General features: G+C 45.9%; 1 protein-coding gene and 1 long non-coding RNA gene across 12 annotated transcripts in view; one reads left to right on the forward strand and one right to left on the reverse strand.

The window, feature by feature from the left end:
- Positions 1-22034, reverse strand: part of LOC137372057 (uncharacterized) — an 89922-nt gene extending 67888 nt beyond the window's left edge. For 5 of the 6 annotated variants that reach the window (XR_010975349.1, XR_010975344.1, XR_010975345.1 and 2 more), the window contains exons 1-2: positions 21864-22034; positions 20870-20975 (exon numbers count right to left, since the gene is read on the reverse strand). This is a non-coding gene — a long non-coding RNA (uncharacterized lncRNA). Of the gene's footprint in view, positions 1-13437; positions 13786-20869; positions 20976-21863 lie in introns of those variants that run through there. The other variant, XR_010975348.1, reaches the window with a different exon arrangement.
- Positions 21414-23689, forward strand: part of metap1d (methionyl aminopeptidase type 1D (mitochondrial)) — a 185487-nt gene continuing 183211 nt past the window's right edge. Inside the window, exon 1 of one of the 6 annotated variants that reach the window (XM_068035411.1) lies at positions 21414-21741. In XM_068035411.1, the coding sequence (XP_067891512.1) occupies positions 21499-21741 (243 nt within the window). In that variant the 5' untranslated portion in view covers positions 21414-21498. The remainder of the gene's footprint in view (positions 21742-23689) is intronic. The other 5 variants (XM_068035408.1, XM_068035409.1, XM_068035410.1 and 2 more) reach the window with 5 other exon arrangements.

Raw genomic sequence — 23689 nt, forward strand, 5'->3', positions numbered from 1 at the left:
GGACAAACCAAAGATAAAACGTACCAAACCCTTAAGATAACTGTTTCAGGTCAACTAAGGGGAGGACAGAGTAACTGGGGAGCCATAATGGGCGTCACCCAGAAAGAGGGAGAAGCTGCAATCAAGTATGCGGAATGAAAGTATAAGGTATATGAGAAGTTCTCAGGGCTTCCCAATACAGATAGGGACAATGCTGTATTTTTGAAAATGTTGAAGGAGGGTCTCAGTGGGACCCACCAAGACATTTTGGGAATGGGTATTCCGGTAGTGAGTTGGGCAAGTGAGTTGGGTAAGTGAGGTGGATGGGAAGCGAGGAAAGAAACCCACCAAGAAGGCAGCCACTGTAGTAGCTGCAGTAGGCAGGACAAAGGGTATGGCCCGAGACTGCCGCAGTCCAAACGGCAGAGCAGAGCAGAGGAAGGCCTGTCTACAGTGGAATGCAAGAAATGTGGAAAGTTAAGGCACATGAAACAGCAGTGCTATTTGAAAGGAGGAGGTCGGGGGTTGGGGGGGGCAGGCACCCTGGCAGCAGGGAGGCGCAACACCAACAGTGCATTAGGTGGCTCAGTAGATCCCTGAATGTACACAAAGGGGAGAAGTTATCTGGCGCTCAGGCCGGGGTGTGGTAAAACGCAGCCAGGGTCAAAAGGGTTAGCACAGCACACTGCTTGGGTAGCATCAGCCACATCCACAATGTGAGACTGGACAGCTGAGTGAAGTACAGATTTGTTTGCTCACAATTCCCTAAGGTATGGGCAACACACAAGCAAGACTGTGGGAAGGTTGACATGACACCTATTATAGTCGAAGGCATGACCTACAGACCACATAAAGCAATACACTATCAAAGCAGAAGCTGAACCAGCAGTTCATGAAATAGTACAGGACTTATTAGCTGAGGGTATAGTCAGAGAAACTAGATTTACAACAGTATAATAAAAGCAAAATACTGCAGGTGCTGTAAATCTGAAATAAAACCAGAAAGTGCTGAAATACTTAACAGGCCAGGCAGCATCTGTGCAGAGAGAAGCAGAGTTAACGTTTCAGGTCTGTGACCTTTCATCAGACTAACCTTAAATCCTCATTTTTGGAGGGTCCGCAAGGTGCACAGCAATGCACCGTAGTGTCTCCCTTTAATTGTGGATGTGATTCACCAATTGCATCCACAGCTAAAGGGGGACACTGCAGAGCTCTGGTGTGCACCTTGCAGGACCTCCAAAAACGAGGATTTAAGATTAGCCTGAAAGAAGCACAAATTGGACAGAAAACTATGCACTACCTGGGGCACACAATCACCCAGGGGCACAAGGCAATGTCTGATAAACAATGGCAGGTGATCAGTGAGATGCCACAACTGGTCAATGTACGAGGAGTTCGGAAAATAATGGGGTTGTTTAACTACTGCAGGAATTTTATACCAAACTTTGCTGTGATCACAGCTCCAATTCAGAGCCTAACTAAAGGTGGAAAGAGTCTCCTGGAACCAGTGGAATGGGGATCAGAGCAGGTGGGGGCATATACAGCTGTTAAGCTGGCTTTGACCTCAGCTCCTGCCCTGGGACTCCGAGATACGATGAAGCCTTTCCACTTGTACTGTAACAACGAGGGAGGATTTTATAGTGCAGTGGCGACCCAGGTGCACAGAGACCAGCAACGTTTGGTGGCTTATTACTTGACACACCAGTTTCCTGTGGCAGAAGGACTCCCCCGTTGTGTAGCAGCGTGGATTGCATTGTGTGGGCAGTTCGGGTGAGCGAACCGGTAGTCATGACGAGACAGCTAATTCTCCACACACCACATATCTTAGTGGAGTTGTTCAACATGGGAAAGTTAAGAACAGTATCAGATAGCCACAGGGCGGCATGGGAGGCAGTGTTATTCCCAAAAGACGTCTGTACAGATAATCAGAGATAGCAGAATAAAACCCGCAAGCAGCATGTTGACTAAAGGGGAAGAGCACAGATGTGAGCTGGCAGTTGAAAGCTGTGGAATAAAAGCCACTCTATTAGAGGGAGACAATGAAATGTTGTTTGTCGATGGCTCACGGAAATTCCTAGATGGGTACTGCACACTGGATGGGCGGTGGTATAAAAGGGTGGCCAAATGGTCCGGCAGGGAACTCTGCTGGGAGGTGCCTGAGATCAGGTAGCAGAACTGGTGGCCCTCATTGAGGCGCTGTGATCCTGCAAAGGGAAGCGAGTAACTAGCTACACAGACAGTCAGTATGCATTCAGAGTTGTGCATGACGATTTGGCATCATGGGCCCGAAGGGGCTTTGTGACATCAGGAGGGAACAGTATTAAACATGAACACACAGTGAAGGTGTTAGTAGAAGCCTCTGGGCTTCCCACTGAAACAGCAGCGGTCAAAGTAACAGCGCGCCAGAAAGCAGAGGACTAGGGTGCAGAAGGGAAACACCAATGCAGACACAGCAGCAAAGACAGCTGCAGAACTGCTGTCCCCAAATTTGGCCCCGGTGGGGTCCTGCGCCATGGAACTTGAAGAAGTGAATATTGTAAAATTAGACAAATATATCTCAGTGGAAGAAAAGGAAGAGTGGAAACAAAGGAAGCAAAAGAGGATGCTGATGGAGTGTGAAATTTAGGCGGGACAGATCGCGTGGTAGCACCTGTGTGCGTTAGTTAAAATTTGCTGAGAATTTAACTTGGAGATATGCACCAAGGAAAACATGAAATGCTACACTCGCTTGGTAGATGCTAGTGGTGGCTGGGCATGGGCCGAAACATAGCTAAACGCTGTCAGAGATGTTTAATCTATGCACAGTATAACCCGGGGAGAGACCTAAACGCGCACATGGGAAATCAGCCCAGACCTAGAGGGGCTTGGGAAAGTCTGCAAATTTATTTTACAGGATCCCTGCCTAAGAGCAGAGGGAAAACATACGGTAATAATAGATCATTTAACTAGGTGGCTGGAAGCGTTTCCGACACAAAATTGTGAGGCAAGGGAGGAGATAGCAAGGGCTCTGACACAAATTTTCAAATCCTCTCTGGCCACAGGAGAGGTGCCAGAGGACTGGAGGACAGTGAATGTGGTACCATTATTCAAGAAGGGTAGCAGGGATGAACCAGGTAATTACAGGCCAGTGAGTCTAACATCAGTGGTAGGGAAACTATTGGAAAAAATTCTGAGGGACAGGATTAATCTCCACTTGGAGAGGCAGGGATTAATCAAGGATAGTCAGCATGGCTTTGTCAGGGGGAGATCGTGTCTAACAAACTTGACTGAATTTTTCAAGGAGGTGACTAGGTGTGTAGATGAGGGTAAAGCAGTTGATGTAGTCTACATGGACTTCAGTAAGGCTTTTGATAAGATCCTGCATGGGAGATTGGTTAAGAAGGTAAGAGCCCATGGGATCCAGGGCAATTTGGCAAATTGGATCCAAAATTGGCTTAGTGGCAGGAGGCAGAGGGTGATGGTCGAGGGTTGTTTTTGCGATTGGAAGCCTGTGACCAGTGGGTACTGCAGGGATCGGTGCTGGGACCCTTGCTGTTTGTAGTGTACATTAAAGATTTAGACGTGAATATAGGAGGTATGATCAGTAAGTTCGCAGATGACACAAAAACTGGTGGTGTTGTAAATAGTGAGGAGGAAAGCCTTAGATTACAGGACAATATAGATGGGCTGGTAAGATGGACAGAGCTGTGGCAAATGGAATTTAATCCTAAGAAGTGTGAGGTGATGCATTTTGGGAGAACTAACAAGGCAAGGGATATACAATGGGTGGTAGGATCCGAGGAAGTACAAAAGGTCAAAGGGACCTTGGTGTACTTGTCTGTAGATCACTGAAGGCAGCAGCGCAGGTAGATAAGGTGGTTAGGAAGGCAAATGGGATACATTCCTTTATTAGCCGAGGCATGGCATGTAAGAGCAGGGAGGTTATGATGGAGCTGTATAAAACGCTAGTTAGGCCACAGCTGGAGTACTGTGTACAGCTCTGGGCACCACACTATAGGAAAGATGTAATTGCACTGGAGAGGGTGCAGAGGAGATTCACCAGGATGTTGCCTGGGCTGGAGCATTTCAGTTATGAAGAGAGACTGGATAGGCTAGGGTTGTTTTCCTTAAAGCAGAGAAGACAGAGCGGGGACCTGATTAAGGTATACAAAATTATGAGGGGCACAGGCAGGGTGGGTAGGAAGAAACTTTTTCCCTTAGCGGAGGTGTCAATAACCAGGGGGCATAGATTTAAGGTAAGGGGCAGGAGGTTCAGAGGGGATTTGAGCAAAATCTTTTTCACCCAGAGGGTGGTTGGAATCTGGAACACACTGCCTGAAGGGGTGGCAGAGGCAGGAACCCGCACAACATTTAAGAAGGATTTAGATGAGCACTTGAAACGCCATGGCATACAAGACTACAGACCAAGTGCTGGAAAATGGGATTAGAATAGATAGGTGCTTGATGGCCGGCACGGACATGATGGGCCGAATGGCCTGTTTCTGTGCTGTATATCTCTATGACTCTATGACTAAAATTGCACTGCAGACACGGCTGCTTGGATACTGGCAGAAGTGATACCACGGTGGGGAGTTCCCCTGCAGGTAGACACTGACCAAGGAACCTATTTTACAGGCAAGACTACTGGGAGTCAGCCAAAGATTTCACATACCCTTCCATCCCCAGAGCTCAGGGATGGTGGACCGTATGACACAAACTTTAAAAACTGCTATTTCAAAAGCAATTGCAAACACAAGGAAAAATTAGGTAGATGCACTCCCAGCAGTACTGATGAAGCTACAGGCCACTCCTAACCGAACAATAAGACTTACCCTTTATGAGCTCATGAATGGAATGGCTATGAGGCTCCCTGAGGAAGTCATAGAGTCATACAGCATAGAAACAGGTCCTTCGGCCCACCGCGTCCATGCCGACCATAATGCCTATCTATACTAATCCCACCTGCCTGCATTAATTCCATATACCTCTATGCCTTGCTCATTCCAGTACCTGTCCAGATGCCTCTTAAATGTTGCTACTGTTCCTGCCTCCACCACCTCCTCATTCCAGATACCCACTATTCTTTGTGTGAAAAATTTACCCCCTTGATCCCCTTTAAACCTCCTCCCTCTCACCTTAAATCTATGCCCTTTAGTTTTAGTCACCCCTACCATGGGAAACAGGCTCTGGATATCCACCCTATCTATGCCTTGCATAATTTTATATACCTCTATCATGTCCCCTCTCAGCCTCCTTCGCTCCAGGGAAAACAGACCCAGCCTATCCAATCTCTCTTTATAACTCGAGCCCTCCAAACCAGGCAACATCCTTGTAAATCTTTTCTGCACCCTCTCTAGCTTAATCAAACCTTTCCTGTAGTGTGGCGACCAGAACTGCACACAGTACTCCAAATGCGGCCTAACCAACGTCATGTACAACTGTAACATGACGTCCCAACTCTTGTATTCAATGCCTCGGCCAATTAAGGCAAGCATGCCATATACCTTCTTCACCACCCTGTCTACCTGTGTTGCCACTTTCAGGGAACTATGTACTTGCACCCCAAGGTCTCTCTGCTCAACAACACTCCCCAGGGCCCTGCCATTCACTGTATATGTCCTGCCCTGGTTTAACTTCCCAAAATGCATCACTTCACACTTGTTTGCATTAAATTCCATTTGCCACTCCCTTGCCCACTTTCCCAGTTGATCTATGTCCTGTTGTAACCTTAAACAACCTTCTTCACTGTCCACTATACCACCAATTTTGGTGTCATCTGCAAACTTACTAATCATGCCCCCTACATTCACATCCAAGTAATTAATATATATGACAAACAACAGAGGACCCAGCACCGATCCCTGTGGCACACCACTGGTCACCGGCTCCAATCTGAAAAACAACCCTCCACTACCACCCTCTGCCTCCTATCACCAAGCCAATTTTGTATCCAATTTGCTAGCTCACCCTGGTTCCCATATGTTCGAACCTGCTGGACCAGCCGACCATGCGGGACCTTGTCAAAGGCCTTACTAAAGTTCATGTAGACAACGTCCATCGCCGTGCCCTCGTCAATCCTCTTGGTTACCTCCTCGAAAAACTCAATCAATTTCGTGAGACATGATTTTCCATGCACAAAGCCATGCTGACTATCCCTAATCAGACCATGCCTTTCCAGATGCATATAAATCCTGTCTCTCAGAATCCCTTCCAATAACTTTCCCACCACTGATGTAAGGCTCACCGGCCTGTAGTTCCCTGGCTTATCCCTGCTGCCCTTCTTAAATAAAGGCACAACATTAGCTATCCTCCAGTCTTCCAGTACCTCACCCGTGGCTAACGATGATACAAAAATCTCTTCCAGAGCCGCAGCAACCTCCTCCCTTGCTTCCCATAGGATCCTCGGATACACCTGGTCAGGCCCTGGGGATTTATCCACCTTAATGCGCTTCAAAACCTCCAACACCTCCTCCTTTGTAATGTTGATATGCTCCAGGATATTGGTGTTCCCTCCCTTGAACTCACTAGCTTCCATGACCTTTTCCACAGTAAATACAGACGAGAAATATTCATTTAAGACCTCGCCCATTTCCTGTGGCTCCACACATAGATTGCCACACTGATCCTTAAGGGGACCTACTCTCTCCCTAGCTACCCTTTTACTCTTAATATACTTATAGAATCTTTTAGGATTCTCCTTTACCTTATCTGCCAGGGAAATCTCATGGCCCCTTTTCGCCCTCCTAATTTCCTTCTTAAGTGTAGTCCTACATCCCCTATACTCCTCGAGGGACTCGCTTGATCCCAGTTGCCTATTCCTGACATATGCCTCCTTCTTTGTCCTAACCAGACCTTCAATATCCCTCGTCAACCAAGGTTCCCTAAACTTGCCAGCCTTGCCCTTCCATCTAACAGGAACATTCTGGCCCTGAACTCTTCCTATCTCACTTTTAAAAGCCTCCCACTTGCCAGACGTCCCTTTACCTGTAAACAGCCTTTCCCATTCAACTTTTGAGAGTTCCTGTCAGATGCCATCGAAATTAGCCTTTCCCCAATTTAGGACTTCAACCTGAGGACCAGTCCTATCCTTTTTCATAACTATCTTGAAGCTAAAAGAGTTATGGTCACTGGTCCCAAAGTGCTCCCCCACTGACACATCAACCACCTGCCCATCCTCATTTGCTAAGAGGAGGTCGAGTGTAGCCCCTTCTCTAGTAGGGCCATCCACATACTGCTTCAGAAAACTATCCTGGACACGCTTAACAAATTCTTCCCCATCTGATCCCTTAGCACAAAGGCAGTCCCAGTCAATATTAGGGAAGTTAAAATCACCTACTATTACAACCCTATAATTCCTACACCTATCTCTGATTTCCCTACATATATGCTCCTCCACTTCCCTCTGACTATTGGGGGGGCCTATAGTATAATCCCATCAAAGTGATCACCCCTTTCTTATTTCTAAGTTCTACCCATATGGTCTCACTGGACATTCCCCCCAGGATATCCTCTCTAAGTACTGCCGTGATGTCCTCCCTAATCAATAGTGCAACTCCCCCTCCTCTCTTACCTCCACCTCTGTCATGCCGGAAGGATCGGTACCCTGGAACTGGTCATAGCTAGGAATAACGAATCAAGACCACTGAAGGACAGAATTACAAGCTATGTGATGGAACTGTGCAAGCAGTTCTGAGGAATGAAAGCAGATGTGAAGCAACAGCAAGAAACCACTGACAGGGATAGACAGGCACCCAAGCATTAAGCTGCCTGAGCTCCCAGAGGTAGGTAACAGAGTAATGGTAAAAGTAGTGCCATCTAAACCAGGACTGGCGACCCGCTGGATGGGACCCTACATGGTCCTGATGACCAGCGACACCTGTGTATGTTTGCATATGCCGGGGGAAGTAGATGGAAACACTGGTCTCAGGTTAAGTTACATGACTCACATTCTGTTTCTATCAATAGGAGGGCCAGCAGCAGATCTCTTAATTATCTTGTTTCAGGTAAACCACAATGGCAGCCTGGTGGATGACAGTGTCAACGATCACCCTGCTGGCAACCACATCAGCATGGGAGGCGCCCACTATGCACATTAACAGCGTCACTTGTGTACATCCCGAGCAGTACGTGCAGCTCACAAAAGGGGAAAGGGAGAATGGAAAAGTACCAGGACGGTCATGCATGGATAAGTGACATGTTGATAGAATCTGACAAAACCAAGGTACTGAAAATAAATGACTCCTGGATCATGCCAAAACAGATTAACTAACCCGGGATGCTCACAGGACCTGCTAGATCGCTGTAAAAAATCCACCTCGCAAGGGGACGACTACATGCAGGCTCTTGAGAAGGATTTGGGATCATACCTGCACCTAAAGGCTAGCAATGATATGAAGGGAGACCTCACTGTTATGAGAGTATATGGGAATTTGCCTGTTCATGAGAATGAACCTTGACTCTGAGTAACAGGAAGAGGGTGTGTACAAAGAATAAGGGTGCCAGAGGAAGCATAAAAATCTCCTCAGGATGGACCAATTTGCCCCTGTTCATCTGGGAGCCGGGATCTGAGGGACAATATTGTCAAGAATTGTGTACTGATGTTTTTAACCGGTTAGGATGTATTGATGTAACATGTTTTAATCTAATGACATGTGGTTATTGGAAGCCGACGCAATATTCAGTCACTGTGTCACCTCCAGACAAAGGCATGATGAGGATAGGAAACCCAAAAATATTATTACATGATGTTACTATGCTCACATTAGAAGTGACCTATAATCTAAGTAGTGTAATCCCCGCATTGAAGGCCAACTGGAGTAACCATCCTGAGTCAATTGTCTGGGCAGAGCGCAAATTGCGGCAGTGACTATAAGAATCGGATAGCCCCTGGAACAAAGAATCCATGATGGGGGGGGGGGGGCGGGGGTGGGGGGAAGAAGCGGAGTATACTTGGGGATGTAGGTGGCCTATTCGGCAGTGCTAATTCGGCTCTAAATTCATGGGGTATTTCGAATATCATTGATTACGCCTCATGCGTGGCACAGGAAAGCACTAAAGGCTTGCAATTTGCAGCCCGAGGGACAGAATATGCACTCACAACCACAGATTTGCAAGGAACTGGGTTAGTGAAAGGGTTAACTCTGTTGGGAGAAACTATAATGAATTCAACTGATTCACAGTCCAAGGGATGGGCCTGCGGTGTACTAGCTCGAGACTTAATTGGCAACGTAGAATTGGATATTGAGGATATTTGATTTGGCACCGTGCCCAGACATGCAGACAGGGAGGTTTGTGGCCTGAGTTTGATTAATTTGGAACCAGGTAGAGAAGAACTACTAGTAACCCAAAAGGACTGAGATGAGGAGAAATTTCTTCACCCAGAGAGTGGTGAGCCTGTGGAATTCGCTACCACAGAAAGCAGTTGAGGCCAAAACATTGTATGTTTTCAAGGAGTTAGATATAGCTCTTGGGTCTAAAGGGGTCAAAGGGTATGGGGCGAAAGCGGGAACAGGCTACTGAGTTAGATGATCAGCCATGATCATAATGAATGGCAGAGCAGGCTCGAAGGGCTGAAAGGCCTACTCCTGCTCCTATTTTCTATGTTTCTATGACTATTGGCAGTAGAGAATACACGTCCAGGTTTTTGCTGATAGTGCCACAAGGCACCAAGAACGGTACATATCCGGGGGATGTAGAACAGAATCTCTTGGAGTGGTCAAACTATATAGGGTGGGGTCACATGGATACATGACAAAAGGCACTGATGGCACCTTGCTCGTGACCACAGGCAAGTGTTGTACTGAGTCACAACATTATATAGTGTGCACATGTAACACTTTAAGACCTGTAGATGGCAATTCCATTTTAGTGGTTACCATTAGGCCCATACAGGGAACTCTCAAGGCAGTTCAGGCATCCCCAACCCAGTGATGTTTCCTGACCGATGAGCAGAGTTACCTCTATGGAGGCTGGTATGTGCAAATTATCACACCTTCTGTCTCCAAGTTGTAGACTCATTCACCTTGGGAGGCTTTCACCAGGCAGGAGGACCCTGACAACTATGGTCTTTGGTCCTTGGTGGGATGATAAGCTGAACATAGATGATGCACCCGGAAAGGTGGCCCGCGAAGCAGTCAAAAGGACTCTGGCTACAGTCTTAGATCATATTGATTGGAGTTGGCCATCACACAGGGAAGGGTGCAGGCGAATGTAACCAAGGGGACCAGTAAGGTATTGGGGAACTCGGCCAGCGCCAGTGCCACGGCTGGCCGTATGCATTACAATTGGTGGGTAATAAGCAGAATGGCTGCCACTGTTGTTTAAGTACTTGTCCTGACCATCAGTTTGTGTATTTGCTGTTACCAAAAATTGATGATTTCTTTCGCTGTGCAGATGGTAATGATGTCCAGCCAGGGATACACCCCGGAATCAACCTTCCCGAAACCACCTCCAGAGAAGCTGAACCAAGACAACACTTATAGTATATAATTCGATGCACCATATTCCGAGCCTAGCCAGACATCACTAGGATGACCAACAAAGCTGTAAGAGAATTCCAAATTATTAAGGATTTGATGCCCACAGGAGACCAGCAGGATCCCTGGGTGACCCTGTGGCCGAGAATTCTACTAGTAGGTTGTGCTCACCTGGATCAGATACATTCTGTCCAGGGGCCAACAGGAAGGACTGATGTGGGAAGTGAAGGGTTTCCAGAGTTCATACTATTAAAGTTGTTTTTTCTCCCTCTGTACCTTTCCATCACTAGCTCTGGGTGTGCTTATCTGTGTGTACGGGACAAATGTGATTATACAAAGGGACACAAATGTGATTATACAAAGGGACACTTCCCAATAAGATGCTGTATGAATAGCCCTGCTGTAATTGATGATTTTTGAGAGACTTCAGTCTGCTGAAGGCTCTCCCCTGAATGCCTGTAATAAAGATTTGAAGTTTTTTCCCACAACAAGGTTCTTGTCAGGATACCATTAACATCAGGGATCATCTAAAAAATTCTAACAGGACTGGACAGACTAGATGCAGGATGGATGTTCCTGATGGCAGGGGAGTCCAGAACCAGGGGTCATAATTTAAGGATAAGAGGTAAGCCATTTAGGACTGAGATGAGGAGGGATTTCTTCACCTAGAGAGTGGTGAACCTGTGGAATTCTCTACCACAGAAAGGAGTTGAGGCCAAATCATTAAATATATTCAAGAAAGAGTTAGATATAGTTCTTAAGGCTAAAGGAATCAAGGGATACAGGGAGAAAGTGGGAACAGAGTACTGAGTTTGGACAATCAGCCATAATCGTATTGAATGGCGGTGCAGGCTCGAAGGGCTGAATGGCCTACTCCTGCTCCTATTTTCTATGTTTCTAACAGATTCAGGCTCGTTTCAATGGAGTCCCTCTGACCCAGGAACAGTCAGGAACTCACTGAGTTGCCTGTGCTAACACTTCCATTGAAATCGCAGCCTGGAATATGTAAACTCTTACTGCCAATAAATGATGCGCATCTGACCAGAGGTTTCACCATCACCGTAGATGTACCCTTGCTCGTGTTCACCACTTCATACCCTTTTCTTATCCTACTATTAATAAAAGGAGGCTCACATGTCTGGCTTCATGTATCAATGTTTACATGGTGCTCATAAAGGAAAACAATGCACAAATACAGGTAGAAGACATCCCATTGACCCACTCAGTGCTCTGCCCAACACGTTGGATCCGTGCTCAGCCACTTCCAGGGGTGCTCTCCTTGTGGTCTTGGAGGAGGTGGAGGAAGCCTGCTCACTTGTCTCTGCCTGTAGCTGAGATGCATGTGACTGTCATCCTCATTGTGGAGGTGCCTGTGGGGGCATCTCCAGAGGCTGCTGCACCTGCATCACTGCAGTAGCAGCCTCCATCACTGAGCCCTGCTGCACTGATGCTCTCTCCATCAGAGGGGCCAAGGAGGCCGATGATGATGATGGCACCCCATGATGGGTGGCACCCTCATCCTACTCGGTAACTGCCTCAGCCCTTGGCTGGCGCGTCAGATGACTGGAGGGGAGCACCAGCTGGAGCACAACTGGCTCCAGACATCCCTGCACCATCAGTGCCACTGACCAGTCAAGGTTGCCTAGTATTGCATGATTCCTGTGAAAGTCAGTGTGCACTTCCTGCATGTACTCCAAGTGCTGCCACATACAGCTCTCAATGAGGTTGGCCACTCTCTCAATGGAGAAGCCCATGCGCTAAATGCCCTAAGTCATGGTGGTGCACGAGGTGGATGGACTCCTTCATTCTATGCCCATGACCCCACAATGCCTCAAGGAACTCCAACATGGCACACATCTGTTGCTGCTGGTCTAGGTAAAGTCTCCTTTCCTGTGACTGCTGAGGCATCTATGCCCAGCTGAGCAGGGCTGTGCCTGTCCTTCATTCTCCGAGGGTGACTGTCTACAGCTACCTCTGATACCTGCTCTTGCACACTAGTGCCGTGATCATCATCCAGTGCCACCCTATCTAAATGCGCACGAGGATCCAAGGTGACTGTATCTGTGCTGGTGGACGGTGCACTTGTAAAGTTTTATGGTGCCTGTTCTGAGCTCTGATGTCGCTATGCTAGGCCCGGTGATAATGAGGGAGTTGGTCTCATTGCCTTGACGTCTGCACCTTGGGAGACACAAGAAGAGATCATGAGAACTAGCCTTGGAGACCAGAAACCTCTGCATTGCTGAGGGTTCCCAATGCAACTCAGTCTTTGGTATGATATGGGACAGGGTGGAGTGCAATGCACCCCTTAATGAACGCATTGCACTCTCGAATCACCATCTGCACCATGGATACCAATTTCGCCATGCCCGACTTCCTTGTAGTCCACGACCCTGGCGATGTCCATGGCTCCCTCCTCCATGGCGATGATAATATGAAGGTATGGACCCCCCCATCCTCCAACCTGGGCCCTCTCCCAGGCATTATGAGCCTGTTTTTCCTGCAAGGACAGAGATATAAGGCACTGCTGGCTTTTATGGCCAAGGCCAGCTGCTCCTATTCATTAGAAGCTGCATGTTTCAGTGCTGGCAGGTCCTCAGCAGCACTATGGCTTTGAGCCATTCTGAAGGGTCAGGAAGTGCCCTGGGCAAATACTCCCCCATATTCAGGAACAGCATGTGCCCTGAGACTCCTCAGCTGATGTGTCTGCTGGAGGTTGAATACTCAGAGGCCTGTCCTAAGGGTTGGGGGTTGCACTCACCTTGCCAGAGCATATCAAGTCATTAAACCTCTTCTGACACTGGATCCAGTTTGTGCACACCACACTCCTTCTGCTGACTGTGTCAGCTATCTCCATCCAGGCCTGCTTAGTTTGGGTGGGTGGCCTCCTTTTGTCACCCTCCTGGAAGAGGACCTCAGTCCTCTCCCTCACAGTCTCAAGGAGGACTTCCAGGTCTGCATCTGCAAATAGAGGGACTGCCCTGGGTTCCAGGCCTCTGCCTCTCCTGAGACACTCTAAGATTCTAAAATCTTCCAGACTGAAGGTGAAGCAGTGAAATGGCAGCCATGGTCTGTTTTCATCACTTGAACAGTCCGGCTTCTGTTCCCAGCCCCTCAGCCGCCAATCGCCTGCCAAACCTGTCTCCAGGCCAATTCCAGGGGCACCCCCGTGAAAATCAGGGGCTGGTAACTGTTCCTCTCCAGGAGTGGGTTCGGAATATGGAAATAGTCCCGACTTCTGTTTCCTGGCCCTGGAAGCAAAGTCCTGCCCATGGAGTTAAATGTGAAAATCCGGAAGTTGCTGTCAGTGATTCTATACTTCTCTAGATGGTGCACTGTTGAGCTTCCCCCAAAACTGCAATCAATTAGAAATCATTGAATTGATGAGAACTTCCACACTTACACTTCAAGTCTTGTAAAAACGCTTGAAAAAGTTACACCTTGTATGAGGTCATAGAGTCATAGCAAGATACAGCACTGAAACAGGCCCTTCAGCCCACCGAGTCTGTGCCGACCATCAACCACCCATTTATACTAATCCTACATTAATCCCATATTCCCTACCACATCCCCACCTTCCCTCAATTCTCCTACCACCTACCTACACTAGGGGCAATTTACAATGGCCAATTTACCTATCAACCTGCAAGTCTTTGGTTGTGGGAGGAAACCGGAGCACCCGGCAGAAACCCATGTGGTCACAGAGAGAACTTGCAAACTCTGCACAGGCAGTACCCAGAACCAAACCTGGGTCGCTGGAGCTGTGAGGCTGTGGTGCTAACCACTGCGCCACTGTGCAGGTATAATTGGATTTTAAATGACATACTGATTTCATAATTATTGCTAAATAGCGCCTCTGCCTTGGAAAGAGTAATTTTATATTTGTTGAGTGTCAAATAGCTCCATTATGATAAGGAATTCCACATATTTTTAATGTTTTGTTTTAAAGTTTGATATTTTAGCTTCCACTTTAACCCATCTGTATGCCCCAATCATTTATTCCATTATCTATAAGAAATAAAGATTTAAAAGTGAAAAAGAAAGATTTGCATTTATATGGGGCGGCACAGTGGTGAGCATTGCAGCCTCGCAGCTCCAGCGACCCGGGTTCAGTTCTGGGTACTGCCTGTGTGGAGATTGCAAGGTCTCCCTGTGACCATGTGGGTTTCCGCCAGGTGCTCCGGTTTCCTCCCACAGCCAAAAGACTTGCAGGTTGATAGGTAAATTGGCCATTGTAAATTGCCCCTAGTGTAGGTAGGTAGATGGTAGGAAAATTGTGGGGATATGAGAGGGAATATGGGATTAATGTAGGATTAGTATAAATGGGTGGTTGATGGTCGGCACAGACTCGGTGGGCTGAAGGGCCTGTTTCAGTGCTGTATATCTCTAAGAATCGTGCTTTTCATGACTACCAGACATCCGAAAGCACTTCACAGCCAATGAAGTACCTTTGAAGTGCAGTCATTGTTGTAATGTTGGAAATGTGGCACCTAATTTACACAGAACAAATTCCCAGAAATAGCAACATGATAATGACCAGCTAATCTGTTTTTGTGCTGTTATTAAGGGATAAATATTGGCCAGAACAACAGGGATAACTCCCCTGCTCTTCTTCAAAATAGTGTCATGGGATCATTGATATCCAGCTGAAAAGGCAGATAGGGTCACAGTTTAGAGTCACGGTACCTCTGAGAGTTCAGCATTTGCTCACTCTTGGAGTGGGACTTGAAACGATGACCTTCTGACTCAGAGTTGAGCATACTACCAACTGAGCCACTGAAGGGATTCAGTGGAATTTTACTTCCTGTTTTGCTGACTGAGAGAATAAAGTGTACAATTCTAAAGGGAGTTCAGGAGCAGAGGGACTGGGGGTATATGTGCACAAATCATTGAAGATTGTAGTGCAGGTTGAGAAAGTGGTTACTGAAGCATATGGGATCCTGAGCTTTATAAACAGGGGCTCAGAGTACAAGAACAAGGAAGTTATCATAAATCTGTATAAAATAGTGTCGGCCTCAACTGGAGAATTGTGTCCTGTGCTGGGCACCGTACTTTAGGAAGGATGTTAAGGCATTAGAGAGGGTACAGAATAGATTCACGAGAATGGCTCCAGGAATGAGGAACTTCAGTTACATGGATAGGTTGGAGAAGTTGGGGCTGTTATCCTTGGAGAGAAGAAGATTAAGATGAGATTTGATAGAGGTGTTCAAAACCATGAGGGGTCTGTAAAGAGTAGGTAGGGAGAAACTGTTCCCCTTGGTGGAAGAACCAGATCCAGAGGATACCGATTTAAGGATTGGCAAAAGAAGCAACAGTGACGTGAGGAAAAACCTTTTTATGCAGCGAGTGAAGATCTGGAATGCATTGCCTTCGAGCATGGTGGAGACAGATTCAATAGAGACCTTCAAAAGAGATCTGGATAATTCAGGTCTATGGGGAAAAGGCAAGGGATTGGGACAAGCTGAGTTGCTCCTGCAGAGTTGGTACAAACACAACAGGCCGATTGCCTTCCTTCTGTGCTGTAACGATTCTATGCGATAAGCTACCTACCCTGCTTGATGACATCACGGTTGATGGATGTCTGGAGAACCCCTTGACCTGGTGCCAGATTCAAACTGACATCGGGAAAGGGGAAGTTCGCACCACAGAGATCACTAGATCTTTGTGGGAAGCTTTCTTCAATATCAGTGGCGAGTGCTGTTGCTTTGTTGCTCATTGCAAAATCCAGCCTCAGTACTGTCAAAATCACAACCATGGTGTTGCTTATTTGGTAGATTTGAACTAATGTTTAATCATAATCAACTAACTAGAACTAAAAAAAACTGGTTTACATATGCCTTAAATTGTTTTTAGATGGAATTTTAGATGGGCGTCAGGATCCTTGATCTTCCTGATATATATTAATGATCTAGACCTCGGTGTACAGGGCACAATTTCAAAATTTGCGGTGATAAGAAATTTGGAGGGTAGTATAAAATTTCAAAAAGACAGACAGGTTGGTGAAATGGGCAGACAAGTGGCAGATTAAATTTAATGCAGAGAAGTGTGAAGTGATTCATTTTGGTTGGATGAACGCAAATAGACAAGATAAAATAAAGGGTACAATTCTAAAGAGGGTGCAGGAGCAGAGGAACCTGGGTGTATATGTGCATAAATCATTGAGTGGTAAGTGGTTTGAAGTGAGGTAGCTTCTCGGGGTTCACAGTAAACCTGTTGAATCTTCTCGGAGGTCACTTTCTCTTTTAAAGTTGTGGACATGGGTTTTGTAGATTTCTCTGGTAGCTGGATCTTCAACCTAGAGACAGGGGATCACTGATCAAGTTGAAGTGTAGAACTCATAGCAGGGCAGGTTGTGCAAGGTTAATAGAGCATACAGCATCCTAGGCTTCCTTAATAAGGGCGTAGAGTACAAAAGCAAGGAAGTTATGCTAAACTTGTTGTTATGCTCACGGGAAGTGCAGCGATTAAAAATACAGGAACCCAAACTGAACAGTTATAAAAATTGATTTCTCCTTTAAAAAGTGGACAATGTGCCGGAAAAAATGGTCACTGAAGATCAAAAGACCTGGCCCTGTATATTCAAACTGTCTTACTGACTGATAAGAACAAAAGGATACATTTTAAGCTAAGAGGTGTCAATTACACCCATCCTGAACCCATCAAGAAACATTTTTAAATTGAACGGGTTCTTGTGAAACAAAGGTGTAAAGTAGTCACATCCTGGGCCATTGTGGATCACCACAGGGAGGGATATCTATGTCTCCCAACAGAGGCAAGATGTAAGACCATTTTGACCTTAAAAGTAGCTCTCTGGAGGGAGAAAGAACATGAAAGTCTGTCCAGCTGTAAGATTTAGGTTCGGGAGTCACAGATACCCAAAGAAAGGGGTCAAAAACTCAAGTAATTTAAAAAGTTTATTAACAAGCAACCATTTAAATATAATGAATATTAAGTAGCAGTTTAAATATGATGATACATAAACTAAATAGACAAAACAGGTACACGACCTGTGTCGTGATTTTGCAGCCGATCTCTGCAGCTGGAAGGACAGTTTTCTTTCTCTCTCCCTCTGTCTTTTCACCTCCTCCAATTAGCCGAGGTTTCAGGAAGCTCTCTATCTTATACCAGGCGGGGGCTGTTGTCTCTGCTCCTCCGAGCATCGATTGATACATATTTTTGGGAGCTGATAGTTCACCCGTCAATTACTTGTTGGAACCCTTCTAACCAATAAATACAGGACAGGTACCTGAGGTATCAAGATTGTTACTTCCTCCTTGTCCATCATTCTACCCCCGCAAACAAAATCACCTCATCTTGTGCTTGGTGTTGTTTGTAAACTTCTGCCAAACACTTGTGTAGAGAGGGTATGAGGCTCCATCTTATCAGCTTTAGGAATGTCTTCTTTTAGAACCTGTGTTAGTTATGTTCTTGGCAGAGATAGCAGGGCTATGCTGTCCTGGCTGCCTGCTGCAGAATCTTTCTTGGTAAGAGAGACAGAGAACTATTTCTATAAGAATTCTATAATATGATGAGAAGTATCATTTCTTAAAGTGGGTCCCATTTCTTACACAGCTGAGAGAAATCCAGCAAAATCCAAAGAAGGTGCCCTGCCGTGAGTTCTACACTTCAATTTGTGCAGCAGAGAACAGAAAGTGATCCCGTCTCTAGATTGAAGAGCCAGCTACCAGAGAAATCTACAAAACCCATGCCCACAACTTTAAAAGAGAAAGTGACCTCAGAGAAGATTCAACAGGTTTACTGTGAACCCCGAGAAGCTACCTCACTTCAAACCACTTACCTCTTTTCCTATCTCTTCTTGTGTGTGTGAGTGTGAATGCGTGTGCGGTTGTGACCATTTCGGGAATGAATATTGCTCAATAAATAGTTAATCTGTTTTAAACCTAAAAGAAAACCTAACACTGTCTATTTATTTGACAAATAAAACACAAAGGGGTTAAAACCCTAGTAACAAAAACACTTGCTGCAGTCAGCTGGGAGTTTAACAGTGAGGACCAGCCACACCCCTTACCACGTGGCCGTATCATTGTATAGAATACTGGTTTAGCCTCAACTACAGTGTCAGTTTTGGGTGCCACATTTTAGGAAAGATGTGAAGACATTTGGGGCAGCACAGTGGCGCAGTGGTTAGCACTGCAGCCTCACAGCTCCAGCGACCCGGGTTTGGTTCTGGGTACTGCCTGTGTGGAGTTTGCAAGTTCTCCCTGTGACCGCATGGGTTTCCACCCAGTGCTCCGGTTTCCTCCCACCGCCAAAGACTTGCAGGTTGCTAGGTAAATTGGCCATTGTAAATTGCCCATAGTGTAGGTAGGAGAATGGTAGGGAATATGGGATTAATGTGGTCGGGAATAATGTAGGATTAGTATAAACGGGTGGTTGATGGTCGGCACAGACTTGGTGGGCCGAAGGGCCTGTTTCAGTGCTGTATCTCTCTATGACTATGACATTAGAGAGAATGCAGAAAAGATTAATGAGAATGGTTCCAGGGATGAGGAACTTGAATTCTAAGGATTGCAGAAGTTAGGATTGTGTACCTCGGAGTAGAGAAGGTTGAGAAATTTGATAGATGTGTTCAAAATCATGAAGGGTCTGGACACAGCAGATAGGGAAAAACTGTTCCCATTGATGGAAGAATCAAGAACAAGAGGGCAGTTTTAAGATAACTAGCAAAAGAAGCAAAGGTGTCATGAAAAACATTTCCAGTGGTTAGGATCTGGAATGCACTACCTGAGAGTGTGGTGGAGGCAGATTCAATCGAGGCATTCAAGAGGGAATTGGATCGTTATCTGAAAAGGAAGAAGGTGCAAGGCTATGGGGAGAAGGCAGGGAAGTGGCACTAGGTAAATTGCTCTTTCAGAGAGCCAGCACAGACACAAGCCGAATGGCCTCCTTCTGTGTTGTAACAATTCTGTGATTCTGTAGTTCCAAAACCAAAGCTTAAGGTAATGACTACAAATTGGACTTTATTATCATAAGCTTCAAAATTGTTATCCAGCTAACTTTGAGATCTGTGGAGCATTGTACACTCCAAAAGCATTCATTTCTTCTAATTTGAAGGCACAATGAACTTTAATCAAACAACAAACTGATTAAACACCAATTTTCTCTCAATTCCATCATCTGCATTGACCTGTTACTTATGAACAGTGCATTCTGCCAGAGTGTGAATTAACGCTTACACTTTTACATAGACATAGATACATACAAAAATCCTTGGAACTCTTAATTTTGTCATTGTGATTTTGTTGTTCCCTTAATGCCTTTTTAAAAAAATCTGATGCTGGGCGATACCAACATAGGAACAGGAGTAGGCCATTTAGCCCCTCAAACCTGATCTGTCACCGAACTCCACATACCCACCTTTGTCCCATATTTGGGGCAGCACAGTGGCGCAGTGGTTAGCACTGCAGCCTCACAGCTCCAGCGACCCGGGTTCAATTCTGGGTACTGCCTGTGTGGAGTTTGCAAGTTCTCCCTGTGTCTGCGTGGGTTTTCTCCGGGTGCTCCGGTTTCCTTCCACAGCCAAAAGACTTGCAGGTTGATAGGTTAATTGGCCATTATAAAATTGCCCCTAGTATAGGTAGGTTGTAGGGGAATATAGGGACAGGTGAGGTTGTGATAGGAATATGGGATTAGTGTAGGATTAGTATAAATGGGTGGTTAATGGTCGGCACAGACTCGGTGGGCCGAAGGGCCTGTTTCAGTGCTGTATCTCTAAATCTAAAAAAATCTAAATCTAAAATCTCTTAATACCTTTGGTACACATAAACCTATCAATCTCAGACTTAAAATTAACAATTGGCCCTGCACCAACTGCACATTCCCAATTGCTTTGCAGTCAAGCAACGTAGAGGGAACACTGGTGGCTTTCTATCCAATCATCTAAGTTGTTCATAAATCTGGTGAATAGTTGAGACCCCAACACAAACCCTTGTAGGATACCACTAGTCACATCCTGCCAATTAGAATACCTGCGCATTATCCCTACTCTCTGTCTCTTGCTGCTTAGCCAATTTCCGAATCAGGTCTATGTCATGTTGCAATCACGTAGGTGAGAAGTGCAATTACACTGCCTGCTTGTGCCATTTACGGATAATGTTTGCAATTAAAAGTCCTGTATGTAAATGGAACAATGTGATATGTTTAATTCTTTGTGAATTAAACAGGAATAAAAAATTGATAATCACAAGCGATTGTGCCAGATGCTGCCAGTTCAGTCACCCTTAGAAGTGATCTTCTTAATAATACCATTTTCAAAATCAGAATGGAAGTTCAACTGCACATTTGGCATCAGGATCAAATTGTGAACATCATAAAAACAAAAAATTGACTGTGTTGCTTCTATTACTGATGTTATGAAAATACAAAGAATTACAGACCAACACAACTCCATCCATTTGCTGCTGTTATTTTACACTGACCTGAAAAAATACTGATTTTAACTTTACATTGGATCAGTTAAATTAGTCAGTTTTTCGTCTTTTCATCTAAAGGGATCTCTTCATCAAGCCCTGTGATGGTATTAACCTTTTGAGAAAATAAACATGAACATTACCTTTATTCAATACCAAAAACTAATCCAGAATGATAAATACTAAAATCGTATGTGCATCTCAAGATGTTCAGAAAAATGCATTTTAAATTTAAACCACTTGAGGAAAACGTAAAATAACAGAAAATCCGCTCAACTTTGCAGCAAATAATCCACTTCTACATTGAGGGCAGGTTAGACAGCAGTATCTTACTAAAGTAAATCTAGACAGAAAACGGCACTATTTTGCGAGTGAGTAATAATGTTGCCATATATGTGGTTTTAGCATGTATCCTACTTATAACATCTTTACAGTAGCGATCTCACCCCGGGGGACATGTGACCATGACATTTATGATCCAGAAGAATGATATAAATTCCAACCCTTCACACACGTGGAAACTGTGTTTGTCTTCAGGGACACAAATGAAAATCACAATCAGCGCTGATTAGTTCCAACAGGGCTCCGGCCGCCCAGTACCCGCTCGGCGGCCTGGCCAACGGGCTCCTACCCACCCAATGACATCACTCAGCCGCTCGGCAGCGGGCTCCTGTCGCTCCCCCGCCCCCGCCCGGCGGCCCGGCAGCGGGCTCCTGCCCCCCGCTCCCTGGGTCCCCGATCGGCGGCCCAGCAGCGGGCTCCCGTCGCTCCCCGCCCGGCGGCAGGCTCAGGTCCGAGCCCCCAGAGAGGGAATGCTGGGATACCTGCTGGTGATCGCCGCAAGATGGCCTCCGCTCATCTCAGTTTTCGCCTCACTACAGGTAAGAAGCGGGAATGAAGCGGCTTGGCTGCACGGCCCAATCTCTGGCGCACAGACAGGCATTACTCGACTAAACCTGAGCCAATTACAGACTAACAGCAAAACAAATTTAGCAAGACCTACTCGGGAGGGGAGCGAAGGGCTTCACCTGTAGCTGAAACAGTAAGAGGCCGGGAAATGGCAGAATCGCCTGGGAACAGGAAAATGCCATTATTGCCCCTGTTCAAGAGACCGGGAGACAGCAACATAGCCTGAGAACAGGAAACTGCCATCGCAGTAACATACCCCCCCCTCCTTTCCTCATCTCTCTGTGTACATGCGCAGAGAATGCATCACATGCAGTGCCATCCTTAATTGGATAACGGGAGTTTCTAAAAATATTTACGTTCTATTTTTCAAGAAGTTTAAAAAGTACAAAATAAAGGGAAAATTACAATGTAATTTGACATTATTTTATGCAAATGAATAACTTTGTTGTGGCTGATGTTGGCAAGGTTGCATTTATTGTCCATCCCTCGTCACCCTGAGAATTCTAACCCAGTGATGAAGGAATTGTAAGTAAATTGTAATAAGGAATTGTAAATGTGCAAGTGTGGATAGTGTGTTACTTGGAGATAATAGTGTTCCCATGATCTTGCTACCTTTCCACGTCTTGGTACAGGTCACAAATTGGGAGGTATTTTCAAAGCAAGCTTGGTGAGTTTTTGGAGTCCATCCTGTTAATAGTACATACTGCAGCCACAGTGTACTTATGGTGGAGGAGTTCGATAATGAGCTCAGTCGGGATGCTGGCCCAGTGTACTGCTCTGACCTGAATAGTGGTGAGCTTCTTGAGTGTTGTAGCTGCACCCGTCCAGCTGAGTTCCAATCAAACAATCTGTCTTACATGCCACTTGCGAACCCAAAGTTGTCTAGATCTTGCTGTATGCTGACACTGGTTGTTTCATTATTGGAGGACTGGTTGATGGAACTGAAGACTGCATAGAGCGATCAGTGAACTTTTCGTATTTGGAGGGAAAGTCATTGATGAAGCAGTTGATGATGGTTGGGCCAAGGATGTTGTCCTGAGGAATTTTCTAACCATTCTGAGGCTGTGGGAAAGGCCTCTGAAAGCGATGACCATCTTCCTTTAGATCTGATATGACTTCAACCATTGAAGGGTTTTCCCCTTGAGCTCAGTTTTGCCAAGGCTCCTTGTTGCCTTACTTGATGTATGATGCCTGATGTCAAAAGCAGTTGCTCTCATCTGGCATTGTGTCCATGACTGAATCAAGGCTGTGATGAAGTTTGGAGCTGAGTTGTTCTCATGGAAATCAAATTAGGCTTTAGGTGATTGGATGTCACTTGATGGCACTATTGATTACTTCTATCATTTTAGTAATGACTGGAGGGAGGCTGATAGTGTGGTAATTGACTGGATTATATTTTTCCTGTTCTTCGTGGATAATACATAACCTAGATAATTTTCCACACTGTCGGGATGATTGTTGTGTCAAAGCTGTACTGTAGTGTCTTGGCTGAGGGGAGGGGGAGTGACGAGTTCTGATGCACAAATCTTCAGTGCTACAGCTAGGATATTGTTGCTGCCTGTATCCTTTTGTTGTGTGGCAGGGCAGGGATCCTGAAGAACCAAGACAGCATGGAGTGGGCTTCGCCATCAGAAACTCCTTGCTCAGCATGATCGAGCCTCCCTCAAATGGCTTGGAACGCATACTGTCCATCCGACTGCTCACCACCTCTGGTCCAGTACACCTACTCAGCATCTATGGTCCAACACTCTGCTCCCCACCTGAAGCTAAAGATCAGTTCTACGAGGAACTCCATAACATCATTAGCAGCATCCCCAACACCGAACACCTATTCCTGCTGGGGGACTTTAATGCCAGGGTTGGGGCCGACCATGACTCCTGGCCCTCCTGCCTTGGGCGCTATGGCGTTGGAAGGATGAA

Source organism: Heterodontus francisci, chromosome 7 (genome assembly GCF_036365525.1).
Source record: "Heterodontus francisci isolate sHetFra1 chromosome 7, sHetFra1.hap1, whole genome shotgun sequence".
In the NCBI taxonomy this organism is placed as follows: Eukaryota; Metazoa; Chordata; class Chondrichthyes; order Heterodontiformes; family Heterodontidae; genus Heterodontus; species Heterodontus francisci.